Source organism: Pipra filicauda, unplaced genomic scaffold (genome assembly GCF_003945595.2).
Source record: "Pipra filicauda isolate LSUMZ 115617 unplaced genomic scaffold, ASM394559v2 scaffold85_size2586006_pilon, whole genome shotgun sequence".
In the NCBI taxonomy this organism is placed as follows: Eukaryota; Metazoa; Chordata; class Aves; order Passeriformes; family Pipridae; genus Pipra; species Pipra filicauda.
Window position 1 is genome coordinate 779887 of NW_024105042.1, and position 16187 is coordinate 796073.

General features: G+C 40.9%; 1 protein-coding gene and 1 long non-coding RNA gene across 3 annotated transcripts in view; one reads left to right on the top strand and one right to left on the bottom strand.

Moving 5' to 3' along the window:
- The window catches only part of CFAP58 (cilia and flagella associated protein 58), a 55670-nt gene extending 46220 nt beyond the window's left edge, over positions 1 to 9450 (bottom strand). For both annotated transcript variants that reach the window (XM_027738768.2, XM_039390687.1), the window contains exons 1-4: positions 9341 to 9450; positions 7453 to 7734; positions 2310 to 2446; positions 406 to 562 (exon numbers count right to left, since the gene is read on the bottom strand). In XM_027738768.2, the coding sequence (XP_027594569.1) occupies positions 406 to 562; positions 2310 to 2446; positions 7453 to 7734; positions 9341 to 9349 (585 nt within the window). In that variant the 5' untranslated portion in view covers positions 9350 to 9450. The remainder of the gene's footprint in view (positions 1 to 405; positions 563 to 2309; positions 2447 to 7452; positions 7735 to 9340) is intronic.
- A 275-nt stretch (positions 9451 to 9725) lies between these two features.
- Positions 9726 to 12517, top strand: LOC120325155. The gene is made up of 2 exons (XR_005567034.1): positions 9726 to 10023; positions 12353 to 12517. It is a non-coding gene; the product is annotated as an uncharacterized LOC120325155 (long non-coding RNA).
- The last annotated feature ends 3670 nt before the right edge of the window (positions 12518 to 16187 follow it).

Consider the following 16187-nt stretch of genomic DNA (forward strand, 5'->3'; position numbering starts at 1 on the left):
TTGAAACAATCTTAAAAATTATGGTATTGCATCATATGGCAATCACTGCCAACAGCAAGGGTCTCCATTCTAGTCTATGTTCCAAGAGGCATAAGGATCTACAATCCAAAAACCACTGCACATCTCCAGTAAGAAAGATGACTCTGATTCAGGCAAAGCAACCTTGGCCTCATTCAGGGTATTGGGAAACTACAGAAGCAGCTGGTACATGACAATACACTTTGTAAAGGACACAGAGTGGAAGTACAGAAAAATCATTCACAACAGACTCCTTTCTTTGAGAGCACTCCTCATCTTTGAGATGTGAAAAAACAGGGACCATACTAGTCAATGGAGACCAATTACAGGTGTGGAGAAAGGCTCAGGACAAAGCCTAAAAATCACTCCCCAGTGATTGGTACAGACCTGCAGAACAGATTGTTCTGCCTCATTTTTTGCCTTCTCTGTTTCCTGCTGCTGCTCTGTGACTTCAGCAAGACTTTGACGTAACTTCACAACTTCTGACAACAGTTCGTCTCGCTCCTTTGTTACCTCTTCTTGAAGTTCTAGCAGTTCCTCGACACTGGAAGGAAGAAAATAATAATCAAGCAGTGTCACAGGCCATTCCTGTTCTTCCTCCTATGCCAGAGCGAGACCCTTGTGAGAAACAAGAGTTTAAAAGTCATTTGTTTCATTTTAAACTCCTCTTGTATCTAGATTCTGGTGGTCAAGTGAATTATATGCTTTATCTACTGTGATACTCACCACCATCAACCAAGTCCAATAAATCACTCTTTCTTGTTATATCGCATTCTCACGGGTATCAATAAATCTTCAGTTTCCCAAAAAGGTAGCAGGAAACAAAATTCCCTCTTGTCTGCTCACTACAAAATTACTTAGGGACCAAAAATACCAGTGCCTCTGCAGTTCACCAGACTGGACACCTAACGAGGTTATGTCTTACAGTCACATAACGTAAGAATAAAAATGACTCTCTGTTTTGACACATTTACAATATGAAAGAAAGTCTAAGCCCTGTGGGTTCAAGCTCAACGTAAAAAGCAGCCTTATAGTTCTAAAAGACAATAGGGTTTTCAGGGCTGAAATCCTGCAAAGGAGTTACCTCATCTCTTGCCTTGTCCCTGGGCAGGGTATTTAAGCATGGAAGTGAGGGCAATACAGAAAGAACTTCAAGAAGAAATTGTAAGTAGGCAGGTCTCAGCAGCCTGAGCAGAGCTGGAAACAGGAGTGAGGTGTTGGCAAAGCAATGGCTCCTGCCTCTTGCAAGAAAATGCAAACAGCAGCCCAGAGAGATGCCTTTAGGGAAAGTTACACAAGGGAAGACTTAATGACCAAGCCTTTAGGTCCAAAGAAATCTGTTAAAGAGGTTCAGAACATTTCAGGGACAAATGGCGAAAGAATGGATTTCTCACGGACCCAGGTGGTCTACTGCTGGCACGTTCCTTGGAGGGGAAGTGTTTGAGCACACTGAAGACCTTGCTCACAGACACAAGTTGCTTTTCTGCAGCCTGGATATACAGTGCATGAAGAGATGAGCATGCCCCATATATATCCCATATGTATAATACAAATAAATACCTTTAACTGTGTCAAGCCATAACCAGCAGGGCCAACCATCAGTAATTTCAACAGAAAGTGCACAGGTCACAGGGTCAATACACTTAATCTCATATTTGAGTTTACATTAATCTTACAGCAATAAGAAGAGTCTGAGGACCTGATACTACAAACAGTAGAATTTGGAGGGCTTCTGAGCAGCTCGAGGATGATTATTATTTGCACACTGTAGTGGTTAGAGGCTCCACCTCAGACTATGCCTCTCTATGCAAAAGTATTTAGTTTAAAAAACCCCAAACATAATCTTCAAAGTGTATACAAACAAGAACACAGACAGTGTTAATGCCTTATAACAAAGCTAGGAACAGAGAAGAAATCAACTCTCCCGCTTCCTTGACTTGACCTTGCTGCTGTAAAATGTGAAAATGTTGACAGTATCCTATTCTCTAAGACAAAGTATGCTGAAATGCTAGTCAGATAAAACAATATGACACATACTGAGAAAGTGCATAATATTGATTTTTATTTGATCTCTCAGTTTAATCCAATGCTGAATGAACTCACTCAGAGCCTGATTCTGTACTTGCTCACTGCATAAACACATGGACAAATAAATGTGTATTCATGAGAAAAGTAAAAGGCAGAAAAGATCTCTCTCTTTTTTAGTATCTTTGTAGGGTTTAAATGGCTTAATAAGGTGCAGAATGATAGAAAATCAAATTAGGTTTTCCCTCTTCCTGAGGAAAACTTACTTGTACTCCTGTCCAGCTCTTTCCTTCATTAAATTATTTAGGCGTGCAATTTCCTTTTGTAGTGAATGAATTGTTTCCTTTGTTTTCTGTTCCTTCTCATAGGCTGTATCCACCATTTTCCAGGACTTTTCAAGCTCCTAGGAACAAAATGGAAAACAATTACATAAATTAATTTGTGTTTAAAATTAACCACAAACTAAAAATTAATTGCCTTGCATTTTGGTTAGCTGAGAAAATCGGGTTTTGTGTCTTTTCATGCTTAGGTTCCCAATAGTTCCCTTAATTGGTTATCTTTTTTGGGGGTGAGGGCATAGCAAACATTTTGAGCCATTCAGGCTATGTCAATTTACATCACAAAAGCTCTAATACATTTTATTTACCACACAGATCTGAGCATTATCAAATCTCACTCTGTGAGGCTTTGATCATGTAAGTACCACTAATGTCTAAAAATTTACTGAAAATTCAGTGCCCACAAAGGTACCACCTACTTAAATAGCTCATGTCTGTAAAAGTCTTATTAGCTGTTAGGACAGTGAACATCTAATTTGATTTGGATGAGAAAAAGATGTTACTTGACTTTTCTGTCTCTTTGTTCATCTTCATCTGTGAAGACGTAGCGTATTTTGATTTTAACTACATATTTAGACAAACCACAACTCCTATGCCAAATTTCAGCACATGGAGTTACTTGAATGACAGATTTCTGTGCCTCTCACAAGTCTACGGTTTGATATCCGCAAACAGCATAGGGGAGGAGGGTTCACTTAATTTTTTAACTTCCCCTACATTTTTCTCCCTTGGATCAGATCCTTATGAATCAAAAACATGGCTTACTCCTTGCCAGGTTCAAACCAAGCTCCCAACACTTCTGGAATCCTGTGCTAAAAAAAAAGCGTAGATTTAGAAAGCGACTGGACTGGAAGGAAAGTTCCCGAAGACTCAGTAAATAATGAAGACACTACTTTTGTCCCTGAGCTGCAAATCACAGCACGATGTTCCCTCTTCCACACTCTTTTGTCAGCTGGCTCCTAGTGGAGTTCTGGACTTGACAGATTTGTACAGATTTAGACCTCAAGTGTGGCTGTGCAGTTCTCCATTAGCTCCAGGGTCTCCCTAGGGAGACCTAAACAGAAACAGCATTACATCAGGCCATAATATCCCTTTCAACTCCTGCTTGCATCATATGAAGTTGGGGCAGGGAAAAAATATTTTTAAAACCACCTCCACAATGAATAAAATAAAATAATTTAATTTATATCAAAATGTTTACAGAATTATTTATTGTACTGAACATCTCTGATCCTACAAAAACCTCTATATAACATTAAACTCTAAATTATGACACCTATATTATGGTATGTTGTTAATATATTTATTGGACCATTAAAGACCAAATAAATGTAATATTTAGCTGATTACTGCCTAAATTAAAAATTCAAGTTATCAAACCAGCAGAAGTAACAGGCTACCAGATTTTTCTGAAAAGATTATACAAAATAAAACATCTGCAGCCTCTTCAAACTGCAGAGGGAATATATTTTCATTTTATTTATTCAACTAGTTCAGCATATCCAAATTTGGGAAACCATCTGGAACTTAATGATCAGGAATGTTTGCTCTTCTTTTTTTTCCCCCCAATCTATTAATAAGAGTTAAATGGTGGGCTTTACTTGTTCAGAAATTCTGAAAGAAATTTTAGTCAATTAAATTCACTATCTACAAGCAGTATTTTCATTACTTAATAAATTACTTAGTTCAAAATTTAGTTTGAAAAATGTGCTTTTTCACTTAAGTATCAAGCATATTTAAATAGTTTTAAATACTAAAGTCAATTTGTCTTATACATTTTGAGTTCTAATTTGCATTCAAATGCAGCAATGATCACACATAAAGGATTAAGTATAATCTAATAAATAATACATTTTTCATTGATTATTATCTTACATAAAAATGTTCAATTATGAAATTTAAATAAATGCATGCTAGATTGAAATAATGGCATGAAGACATAGTGCATCATGTTGTATAGCAGAAAAGCATAAAATATAACTGTAAATAAATATGTTTCAGATTTTTCAACCAATAAGAGGCAACCATCCTTTCCCTATAAAAACGCAAATTGAAAGTAAAATTAAAGCTGATTACTTAAATCAAAGCTTCCTGCTGGCTGATTAGACTGTGATTAAAATTGGTGAATTAAAGCATTACGATGGGAGTTATGGGGGATAGAACTGGGGAATAAAATCAATATGCTCTCTGAGAGGCTCTACTGGCTTCAGTGAGTATTTTGTTCTGGTATCTGCAAAAGTGATCCCCTGAAGACAATGAGGCCATTCAGATAAGCAGTGATTTCAGGTCTCCCTAAGGTGTGCTTTTTGAACTTCATCTTACTTTTGATGTGCAAAACCAATTCTATTGAATTTGTATTGATAATACCAATATTTATCAATAAATTTAGGAAGCACAGGTGATGGCCCCATTATTAATCAAAATCTAAATACAAATTTGCTACAGACTTCAGCATCAGCAAAATTGGGTTTTGTTGTAGTTGCTTCTTCGTTGTGTCTTTTACTGTGAAAAGCGGATCAACAGATCCTTTAACTCCAAAAGTAAAGAGGAGGAAATTTGATGAAGGAAGCCTTCACTGAAAAATATTCCCATTGTTACTCAGTGGAGAGGGGAACTGAAAGACTGCAAGTGTATCAGTAACACTGAGTAACTGCAGTACTCTGTTAGGCAACATGCTTGGCAGTCTGCTGCATAATTAAAGAATGAAGTACACTGAATATTTGCCGTTAGAATCATTCAAAAATTTTTGGAGAAGAACTGAACTCTGGAACTTGTGAAGCAGAATTCATAAAGTGTGATTGCCTTACTTTATTTTCATTAAATACCCCAAACATCAGTTTCATTGCTCAGAAACTGAGAATTAATGAAATGCTTTCTTAGTATATTGGATTGATACGCCTGGAAATTGAAAAGTTGGTAATTCCAAGCAGGGCAGTACAAGCTTCTATAAATTCCCCTTCTAGCATTCTTCCAGTGCAGACTCACGGATCAGTATCCCTACCCATGAAAACCAGAATTGTAGTTCCTTCTTGATTAGCTTGGCCCTTTGCTCCTTTGATAGGACTTTAAACAGCAGACTGTTATGTCCAGTTTATTAAAACTACAAAACAGAGCCCTGAACAACCACCAGACAATAGTTAACAGCTATTGATTATTACTGACCTGAGTCCCACCAGCCACTGATCTGTGTGGTTAACCCCTGCCCCAAACAAACCCCACTGATTAAAACCAGGTTTTCACATGGAGAAAAATTTTGCTTCTGTAACTTTTATTCATATATGAAACAGTGATCTAGAAGAGGAAGGCTGTGCTCCTGTTACCCTAATGACCCATCAAGTCACTGAGATTTAGGGCCGTAATTTGAAGAAACTATGCCATTTTTACAGGAACAGTACCATCAGGATTATTTTATCATTTATAAATAATTAAATTGCGGGACAGATTGTTTAATTTAGCACTGAAGAATATCATCTTGGCTACTTTAGCACTTCAACTTCTCTCAACATGTATCTTGTGAAACACTTTTTGAATATAAGTAAGATTGCAGTGAAATTCTAGAGCTGTAATAGAAATTCCCTTCAGAAAGGAGAATAACATGGAATATGAAGGGTATACCAAGAACATTTTAAATGATATCCAAATAATTTCTGAACATTTAAGAGAAAGACTAATTCTCATAACCAAACTGAAAAAGTATCAGTGCTGTATACTAGGTTCACAGCAAGCCACTAGAATTGAAATGTCACATGTGCATTGCAAATAATTTCTAACAGGATCATATTGTCAAGCAGCTTTTTCATTAGAAAATCTCTTAATGGGTCCAAGAGTAGGCAGTATGGTGAAGCCATACCCTGCCTGAGCTTTAAATTAGCTGCTGAAGTTGGAAAGGCTCTTATTTTCCCAACACTTCTGCTCCTCAGTTTTATGATGTTACTAAGACAATGTCTCAGCTTGGGAACATCTTGAAGGATCACCTCTGCTACTGTTCACGTGCCGAGTATTGCCACGTAATAGCAGAAAGAAAATTAGAAGGATCATTGTGGTTCCTGACACTCATCTTCCAGGTTTTGATTAGAAGCAGTTAACATCAACAAAATTTTCTACACCTTTCCTCCTCCTCCTTGAGGAGGCTCTGAGCAGTACCATGGGTTTGCAAGCTGCAGCCATAGGATGACGGCACTGCTATTTCTATTTACTCTAAATGTATTTTCTTCCTAATTCTAAGGACAAGAAACTACATTTCAAAGAACTATTTCTGTAGTGCTCATAAATCACTCTGGATTGCTACACTGAATTTATTTTACTGGAACAAAACACTTTAGTGTAAGGCACAGAGGCTTCTCAAGTAAATGCTAAATTAAATGCTGTCTAGGTATCACAGGCTAAATTTTCAAACCATCAGAATGTGAGAAGTTCCAAATACAGACTTCTGATCATTTGGCAGCTTTAGGTTTCTGATGGTCAAAACTCACTGTAAGCCTAAAAAAACCATCATCTATTTTCAGTGAACCAAGCACTTTGATTTGACAGAGTTCAAATCAGTAATAATAAAGAACACATCCAAGTAAATTAATAAAATAACATTGAAATGCTCCATAGGACTCCTTTTCAAAAACACTGTGAAACATTAATTTATATGAGTTGTCACTTCCCTGTCCTAAAATCCATATTTCAGCAAGAAGTAGAATTTTTTTCTGTTCTGGCAATAGTTAACATGCAAGAAGCCCTTCAAAAGTATTAATGAATAAAAAAACTGTGTATTAAGTTGAAAATGTGCTATTTTACAGAGGGAAAGCTTAAACAAAATCTATTTGTGAGTACTTGAAAGCTGATGGAGTTGGTTTAGTGTAAATAAATGCAGAATTAGACTAAGACCTGTAAAAACACCAGGCTGAGAAAACAAAGCAGTTGGTAGCAAAGCAGAGGTTAAACAGCTGGAGATGCCAGCTCTATTATTCATTCTCCAGCTAGTTCTCTACATAAAACAAAAGTGTTCCTGTAGGTGTTTTTCACATTATCATGTTTTTCATTAACAATTTCAGAACGTATTTCATTTTATGCAAAACTTTACCGTCTTCAGTGATGATATAGTTTCCTCATCATCTTTAGAGAGCTTTGTGAGCACAGCTACTTTAGATGACTTCTCCACAAGCTCAGCACTCAGCTTCCTGCATTTGCCCATGAGATGCTTTTCATTTTCACGAGACTTCTTCATAACAGCAAGGAGCTTCTCATATTCCAAACGGAACTGTTCCAGAGCTTCATCTCTCTTAAGCAGACTGATGAATTCTTGGGAGTCTTTTTCCAGTGCTTCAAAGGCACTTTCTTCTAGATATGGTTTGTCAGACTTTTCCTGAGTGAAATAAGGTAATCAACAAATCGGAGGAATTCAACATCTCACTTGTGACCCCAGAATATAAAAAAGTAATATACTGAGTAGGTAACAGCTACTAAGAAATCAGGACAAAATTTTGTGTAATAACAGTTCTTCTGCTAACACGATATGCATGTTGCAGGCTATTTTTCAAACACATCTCCAATGATTTTACTGAAATAACCTGTGCTTTAACAGTCAAACTTCTTGTAATTGAGTCCCACAATTGCTTTAAAGATAAGTCTACAAAACACCATCACTGTGATAGCATTTGAATAATGCATCAACCATTGAGGAATTTTAGTATTTTAGTCTCAGGTCTGCCCAGTTCTCTTCCCTCTAAAGTTTGATTAGTTTATGCTTTCCATGCAAATAGTGCCAGCAAATCACTTGTTGACAAGTGTATCTGAAAGCTTCAGTAATGACAATGCAAGCCAGTCCTTCCTCTGCAGGAAATACTACTGTTAAATCTTTCACAGAGGACATTTTTTTATCTAGCTCAGTTGTGCCAAAACCTTACAACCATATCTCAGAGGAGGTCTCACTTGGACAGGAAAGCAGCTCTCCTGTTAGCACAGCCATGGCAAGTCCCCCTCCCAAAAGACAGGTAATGAAATACACAGTTCCCACAACCTTAAAAACTGGCCCTTATGACTTGAAATAAAGGTCAGGCCATGCAACACATTGAGGTAGAGAGACCAGTTCCATGTACTCCTCCTCGCCAAGACTCTGGTTTGGGGTGTCTTCTTCTGTCAGAAACTTTAGTCGGAAAACCACAGGCTAGCACAGAAGGGCAGTCTGCAGTGTGAGGCTGAAATTTAGTGCCTCCTCCCCTCAAGCCTGCTCTGGGACTCACAGGTTTCTTCTTATTTCATCCTCCTCTCCAAACCACAGAATCATAGAATCACAGAATGGTTTGGTTTGGAAGGGACCTTGAAGATCATCTCATTTCAACCCCCACGCCATGGGCAGGGACACCTTTCACTAGACCAGGTGGCTCAGAGCTCCATCCAGCCTGGAGTTGAACACTTCCAGGGATGGGGCACCCACATCTTCTCTGGGCAACCTATTCCAGTGCCTCACCACCCTCACAATAAAGAATTTTCTCTTAATATGTAATCTAATAATCTAATCTAATATCTATCTAAACCCACTCACTTTCAGTTTGAATCCATTCCCCCTTGTCCTGTCACTCTATGCTCTTGTGTAAAGTCCCTCTCCAGCTTTCTTGTAGGCTCCCTTCAGCTACTTCAGTTTTGATCCTGTTTACGTTTGTGATCGTAAATAGAGTTAAGAGTGGCAATAAGCGGGGCGGCAGGGGGCGAAATAACACCTACGATCTTAAATGTAGCAGCTGTTCCTAAGATACAAGTGCTGTTACTGCCTACGTACAAGTAGGCTAATTGCTCTTGCTTTCAACGCAGGACATAACTGAGCTCTGCTCACACGGGTAACCCCTACACATAAACATGGCTTATGGATACAGATGATGCACAGGTGATGTAGTTGGGCTTATCCTGAGGTACAGCCTTCATCCTGTCCAAACAAGGGGCGGGGAAGGGAGGGGGCAGAGGTTACAGGTTACCTCAGCCATGCTGCCTGCGGGCGAGGACAGCGAGGCTCGGGGCTGAGGGTCGGTGCTGAGGGTCGGTGCCGGTGGCTGTGGCTGTGGCTGTGGCTGTGGCTGTGGCTGTGGCTGTGGCTGTGGCTGTGGCGGTGCCGGTGCCGGTGCCGGTGCCGGTGGCGCGATGGCGATGCCGGCCCGGGGCCCGGCGGTGCCGGTGGCTGTGGCGGTGCCGGTGGCTGTGGCGGTGCCGGTGGCTGTGGCGGTGCCGGCCCGGGGCCCGGCGGTGCCGGTGGCTGTGGCGGTGCCGGCCCGGGGCCCGGCGGTGCCGAGGCCGCGGCTGAGCAGCGAACCTCGCGTCGTTTCGTAGCAACGGCGGCAGCTGCGGGCGGGGCCGGCCCGGCCCCCGGGGCTGCTCCCCGGCCATGGCCCCGGTCACCCCGCGCCCGAAGCGTGGATTTTCCTCCCAGGGCTGGCCATCTTGCTGTTGGAGTTCAGTGGGGGTTTTTTAACCAAGGACACCGAGCACTGTTTGCCCTCCGACTCGAAAGGCTCGGAGCTGCTCCCCGAGGCAGCAGGATGGAGCAGCTCAGTCAGAGAATCACAGAATTGTTGGGGTTGGAAGGGACCTCTGCAGATCATCCCGTCCAACCTTCCTGCCATGGCAGGGTCACCTGGAGCAGGTGACACAGGAACGTGTCCAGGTGGGTTTTGAATGTCTCCAGAGAGGGAGGCTCCACGCCCTCCCTGGGCAGCGTGTCCCATTGCTCTGCCACCCTCAGCGTGCAGAAGTTCTTCCTCATATTGAGGTGGAACTTCTTGTGTTTTACTTTATGGCCATTGCTCCTCGTACTGTCACTGGACACCACCAGAAAGAGTCTGTCACCATCCTCTTGGCACCTGACTTTGAGATTTATATGCACTGATGAGATCCCCACTGTGTCTTCTCCACACTAAACAGACTCAGCTCCCTCAGTCTTTCCTCGTATGAGAGATCTCCAGACCCCTCATCATCTTTGTGGCTTCCGCTGGACCCTTTCCAGTATCTCATTATCTTTCTTGTACTGAGTACGCTTGACGCAGGGTCCTGTGGAAGGTGATAAACAGGGATTTGTGCAGTTTTGGGAGGACAAATCATAGAACCACAAAATGGTTTAAGTTGGAAGGGACCTTTAAAGTCATCTTGCTCCAACCTCCCTGCCATGGGCAGAGAATTCCACTAGACCAGGTTGCTCAGAACACATCCAGTGTGTGTCCAAAAATTATATCCATTTATTGAGGCATTCCCATGAGCTTCCTGGTCCAGTTGGAGATTTCCCTGTTCATTCCAGAGGGGTTGGACTAGAACACCTTTAAAGACCCTTTCCAATCCAAACTATTCTATGATTCTACTCTATGTTTTTCAAACTCCTGGTGATTTGTGTCCTGTTAGACTCTGTAAGGGTGACTGTTAAGGCTGGTCTTCATGCTAACTTCCATTTGAGCTAAATAAATTCAAACTCTACAAGTTCACCCTCATGGTAGCTGCAACTCTAACTGCAGTGCAGACATAGTAGGGTGACTGTGTTAGGAGTCTGTGGTAACTCGTGCTAAAGCCCATTTTTGATAAGCCAGTCATCGTGCCTTAAAACATGACAACTCGTAGCACATAGAGGAACCATTAAGTGGAACAAGGACAAGACTCAAGTGGTCATATTGAATTCATTCCACAACAATTAATATTAACAACAGAATGCCTCGACAGCTTTGTGACCAAAGAGCTGCACTGACACTCAAGAGGACACTGGGGTTTCTGACCTTAGCAAGAATTTACTGTAACTTGGGACCAGCCACATAAAATTAAATTCCTTATTGAGGTGGAAATAACCACATCTGCCATCCTGCAATGGTGCTGTGACTGTCATGGTTATAAATGATGCACTGGTGTCATAGAGAGAATCTCTAGACAGAGTGGAGCTCTTCAAGTGGGATTGCTTTTTAACACTCCCTTTTAAGCTCAGCCTATGTTCCCAGCTCTGCAAAAACCTTTTTGCTAGTAAGAGCAAAAACCTCAGACAGCCACAGAAAAAATTTTAAAAAATCAACTTAAATAAAAACAAATAAACTTAAATAAAAACAAATAAATCTCCAGTAATAGCAGGGACAAGCCAGACCTCGCAAGTTTCAGTTCATTGACAAGATTGTTATTTATTTCCCTATCTGACTTTGTTCAAGAGACACACATACTTTATAAATAAGTATAAATTATATATCTCCATATTCTTATGCTGGTAAATAAGCAGAATCACCTGTTTCACCAGCTGCATAAAAGAGAGTTTTGCATCAGTGGGGTGTGTTGGTGTGCATGCAGAAAGGGTTACTAGAGAAGAAATGTTTTCTCACTGATTTATTTGAGGTCACAACCCTCATGCAGTTAATTTAATGCATGTTTCAAACTGTAGTGGCATGAAAATGATAAGCCATCACTTCCTGAATGTAAGGATTTATGAGCTACTGCAGAGATATAAATAAATAGAGTAAAATCTCATCATAAGATGACCCAGGAGAATGTAAGCCATTTGGGGCAGGGACCATGACAGTACATGTCTTGTGGAAAGCATAAAAGGAACCTTATGGGCACTGGAAGGTAAGGATAAGAAGAATTGATAAGGAAAGCCCGGCAGCAGGATTTGGAGTGTTTCCTCCCACATCCGCTGCTGTGAGGAGACGTCAGGAGGCGGCAGCACCGCACCACCGCCGTGATCGCTGAACTGCCCCGCACAGCTGCTCCCAACCCCGGCCGAGAGACGCCTTACAAACCTTAATTATTGCATGGAGATACAACGGTGGGGTGAACATGTGCTCATGGATGAGGTTCTGCATTTGAATACAGTTTTGCTCAGTTTACTCAGATAATATTATTAATGGGAGATTACCTCTAAGGAAAGGAAAATTTATGTACCGATTTACTAATTAAAATATTGTTTTATATATATTACAAATACGTTACATAAATATCACTTAATCTAACTGCAAGTCTTGTAATTTTCCCAGCGATATGGAAATCCATCAGAACCTCGTGGCCTCAGTGACACTGCAGACACAGTCTGTGGGCTGACATCCTGGGACATACCCTGGCAGCCAGATTGCCTTCTCAGAGTTACATCAGTTTTGCAGCATTAAAAGGAACAAACTTCTTTTTCTCCAGTGACAAGGAAACACTTGTGGTCCTCGATTACTTAATTATCTAGCTGATATTTTTACTATATTCTTTTTGAATGTCCTCTCCACCTATTATTTTCAAACTTAATCATAGTTTTATAATGTGAACAGTTGTTCAGTTTAAATTGGATTGAGACTTTCTGCTTTGTTCATAAAGATGATGCAACAGATCTCAAATAACAGAAACCTTTGATCACGCTTGGCACTAGAGTTGAGCCACTGATCTCAAGAGAAGGAAACGCTTCCATTTCCGTAAAAAGTTAAATCACATGAACGTTTCAATTAACAGAAACACCCAAGTAAAGAGGTTCGTTAGTTCTGAGACAGAAGCTAAAGCTGACAAGTGGTCTGTGTATAATGTACAAATACATGCTCTACATAAAAAATTAAATAGATGACAGTTATGGAAAGTAAATAAAATTATTTCAATAATTCTGAAACTAAGATGAACTTGCTGTTCTCCATTATGGTTTGAAACTGCAGAACAGTTTTCCATCCCTGTTTTTCCTCCCAGTTCTGAAACTGGGATTACTATGGCCTGCCATGCTTATTAGAAAATTCCTCTCTTCTACCCTCCTCCAAACCAAACACAGGGATTCTCAGATCGCTGGAGGAAAGCAGTGCTGCCCACTGCCCTCCATCACTGCCCACTGTGGGGTCTTACCACCACCAGTAGTATGGTTTATGCTACCAATCTGGCCTTCCTCCTACATATTTGGAGGAATGGTGTGGCAGAAGTGACCCCCACCCATCCTGGTTGCCCAGCAGCATTAATCGCTGGAGAGGCTATAAAGGAAAGCCTACAAGGTAACATAAACATACTTGGCCCTGCACCTTGTACAGGTTTCTTCAGTCCTCAATTTCCATTACCTGCTTACCAGTTCTTATCCATGGCTGTCTTCCCAATCATGAACATCTGGATCTATTTAAAAATTAGTTTCAAATATGTCTAGAATCATCATGTATTCATTAGCAGAAACAACTTCTACCCAAGCTTTCTAACAGCCTTTTGGTTCCAGCAGCAGAATCTCTTATTCCTGTTCCTCTCACATTTTATTCTTCAGCCTTTTAATTCTCAGCCGCCAAATGTTTCCATAGATGAAAAACTGGTCTGGGATTTTTCACTATTTGACACTTGACTCCTCTGGGAGGAAGAGGCTATTAGAAAAAACTCTTAATACTCAGAGAAGTCTGTAGAAATCACAGCAATAAAAGATGTTTATAAGGTCAGGTGTAGGGGGTAGATGAGGACACCATATGGTGAGCTGTGAGAAGGGGATCCTGTCTCCCTGCATATTTCCGTGCATGATAGCTAGGAAGTGTGAAATGGTGGAAGAGAGTCCCCCTACCCCTTTCTTGATCTGCTCATGCTTCTGCTCTGCTGAGTCATGCTGAGCTGTGCTGCTGCAGATTCCTTTCGGTTTACAGGAGGTGGGGCGTCAGCAAAGCCTGACAAGAGCAAGATTATCATCCCTGCTTTCTTTGTGTTTGAGTGTTAACATAATCCCTCTGTGTGCTCCAAATTGGCAGCTGTCTCCTGGTCTTTTTATTTAGTGCTTGTAATGGTTTAAGGAAATATTGCTAGTTTTGTAATGAATTAGAAATACTACTGGAAAGAATAAAATAATTCCTCAGTCTTCTAACATGTCTGAAAGCAGCTGAGAAAGATACCTAGAAATTAACTCTCAGCCCAAATCTTGCTCTTGTCCTGCACCTGCTGATGGGATCTTAGAGTTCATTTTAGAAATAATATTATTATATCTAATTTCTGCTGCAGTAGCAGCCACATCACAGAGCCACACGTTAAGTCCCAGTGTGCAAAGAACCATGATACTGTTACTCCAGTGCTCACAGCTTCAGGTCCTGCCCAGCATGTGAGTAAGGTTAGCGGAGCTTGGCTCATTATCAAATAAATTACTACCTTTAGCAAGATAATGATCTCAAGCCTTCTGCAGTGCAGCAATACTCAACCAATGAATCATGTTCTAGAGCTGTCAGGATATGTGCTTCGAGCTTTCCCGCCTCTTTCAGATTGCTGAACTGCATAAAAAATAAACTAATACAAATCAAATTAATTTGTCTTGGTTTGACTTTTCCATTTACATGTATTGTATTGTTATCATAATTTTATACCATCTTAGGTGACACAGAAAGTAGATCCTGAATGAGATGGTGGATATGTAATATAATCTATTGGGATGTGAGTCTTCCTTTGAAAAATGTTCAGGTCTTTCCCCTGTTTCCCAGAGAAATTTTGCAGATGCATGTAAATGATAGTCACTGTAACCCATAGTGATTTGTATTGTCCAGTGTGTATTTCTATACATATACATCAGTAATTACTACCTTGTTGGGCTTTATACAGGTGATATTTAATAGGCATTTTCCCTTGGCTTCGGTGATGAATAGCTGAGATCCTGGTGAAGAAGCTGTTTTCTCTCTTCCTGCTGCTGTGAAGTTCCCAGGGGAAATAAATAATGCACAAGACAGGCTGAGTCCTGCAGCATAGAAGTGGGGAGATTTCAGTATTGCTCTTGCCGGAGATGATTTCAATAGATTAGGGCATATGACGAAGAAATGTACTAACAACACCCAGGTTGCTAATCAACCTGAATAAACTTGATTCAGACACTAAGGAAATAATACCTATACACACAAATTTAAAAACACAAACCCTTTGAGTAACATTAAAACTGTTACTTAATTCAATAACCACTTCAGGAAATACAAAGAACGGGCTGACTTAACAGTCCCAGCTATTACTCATGAACTAGCCAGCTACAAAACAAAGCTGTGCCACCACATTTGCCTGGTGCCCTCTTGATATTGCAAAGTCTTAGTGCAGCATAACACACAGATTGTCTCCTACCACCGCATATGTCCACCATCCGAGCTTAAAAAAAAAAAATCAAAGCAGCAGTGGTGAAGAACGTGCAACATGCCAGACCAGTGGTAATATAAGCCAGTTGTCGCAATGCTGTGGAAAGAGGAAGGGTGCCATAAAGGGATCTATAATTTCCCTAAATCAGACAGATGTCACTATGCTGTTGCTCAGACTTGGTGCCCTTAATCTTCCTTATGAAAGAGATACTTGTTGAGCAAACTTATTTATGTGAGAAATATAAGAAGATGGCCTTTAGAATGAGGGCAGTGTTGGAAAACACTTTTGAAAAACCTTTACCGTGGCCTTTATCATTAGCTAATACTGCTGTGCCACAGCTCCCCCACCTCTACAAGGCCCAAGCCTGTCCGAGTTCAAAAAGCATTTGGTCAACACTCTCAGGCACATGGTGTGATTCCTGGGGTTGTCCTGTGCAGGGCCAGGAGTTGAACTCAATGATCCCCATGGGTCCCTTCCAACTCAGGATATGCTATGATTCTAAGGAAACGAGCATGACTTCTGTGCCTCGGAAGGATGTTAGGCAGCTCCACAAGTTTCTACTTGTGCCACCTTCGAGCAGGAAAATAGTTCGGCATCCCTGGGATCTGCTCCTTTGCTTTGATAAGAGCTGTACGCGAGGTTACGTGTTTCAGCTGCTTTCCTGACTCTCAGGCACGACCACCAGGAGGTCAGAGTACATCCGAGAAGCAAGATGAGCGCATTTCCTCTCCGTCCTCCGTGCCCTCGGTACGAAACCATCTGGGAAGCTGATGGGGGGAGCCGAGG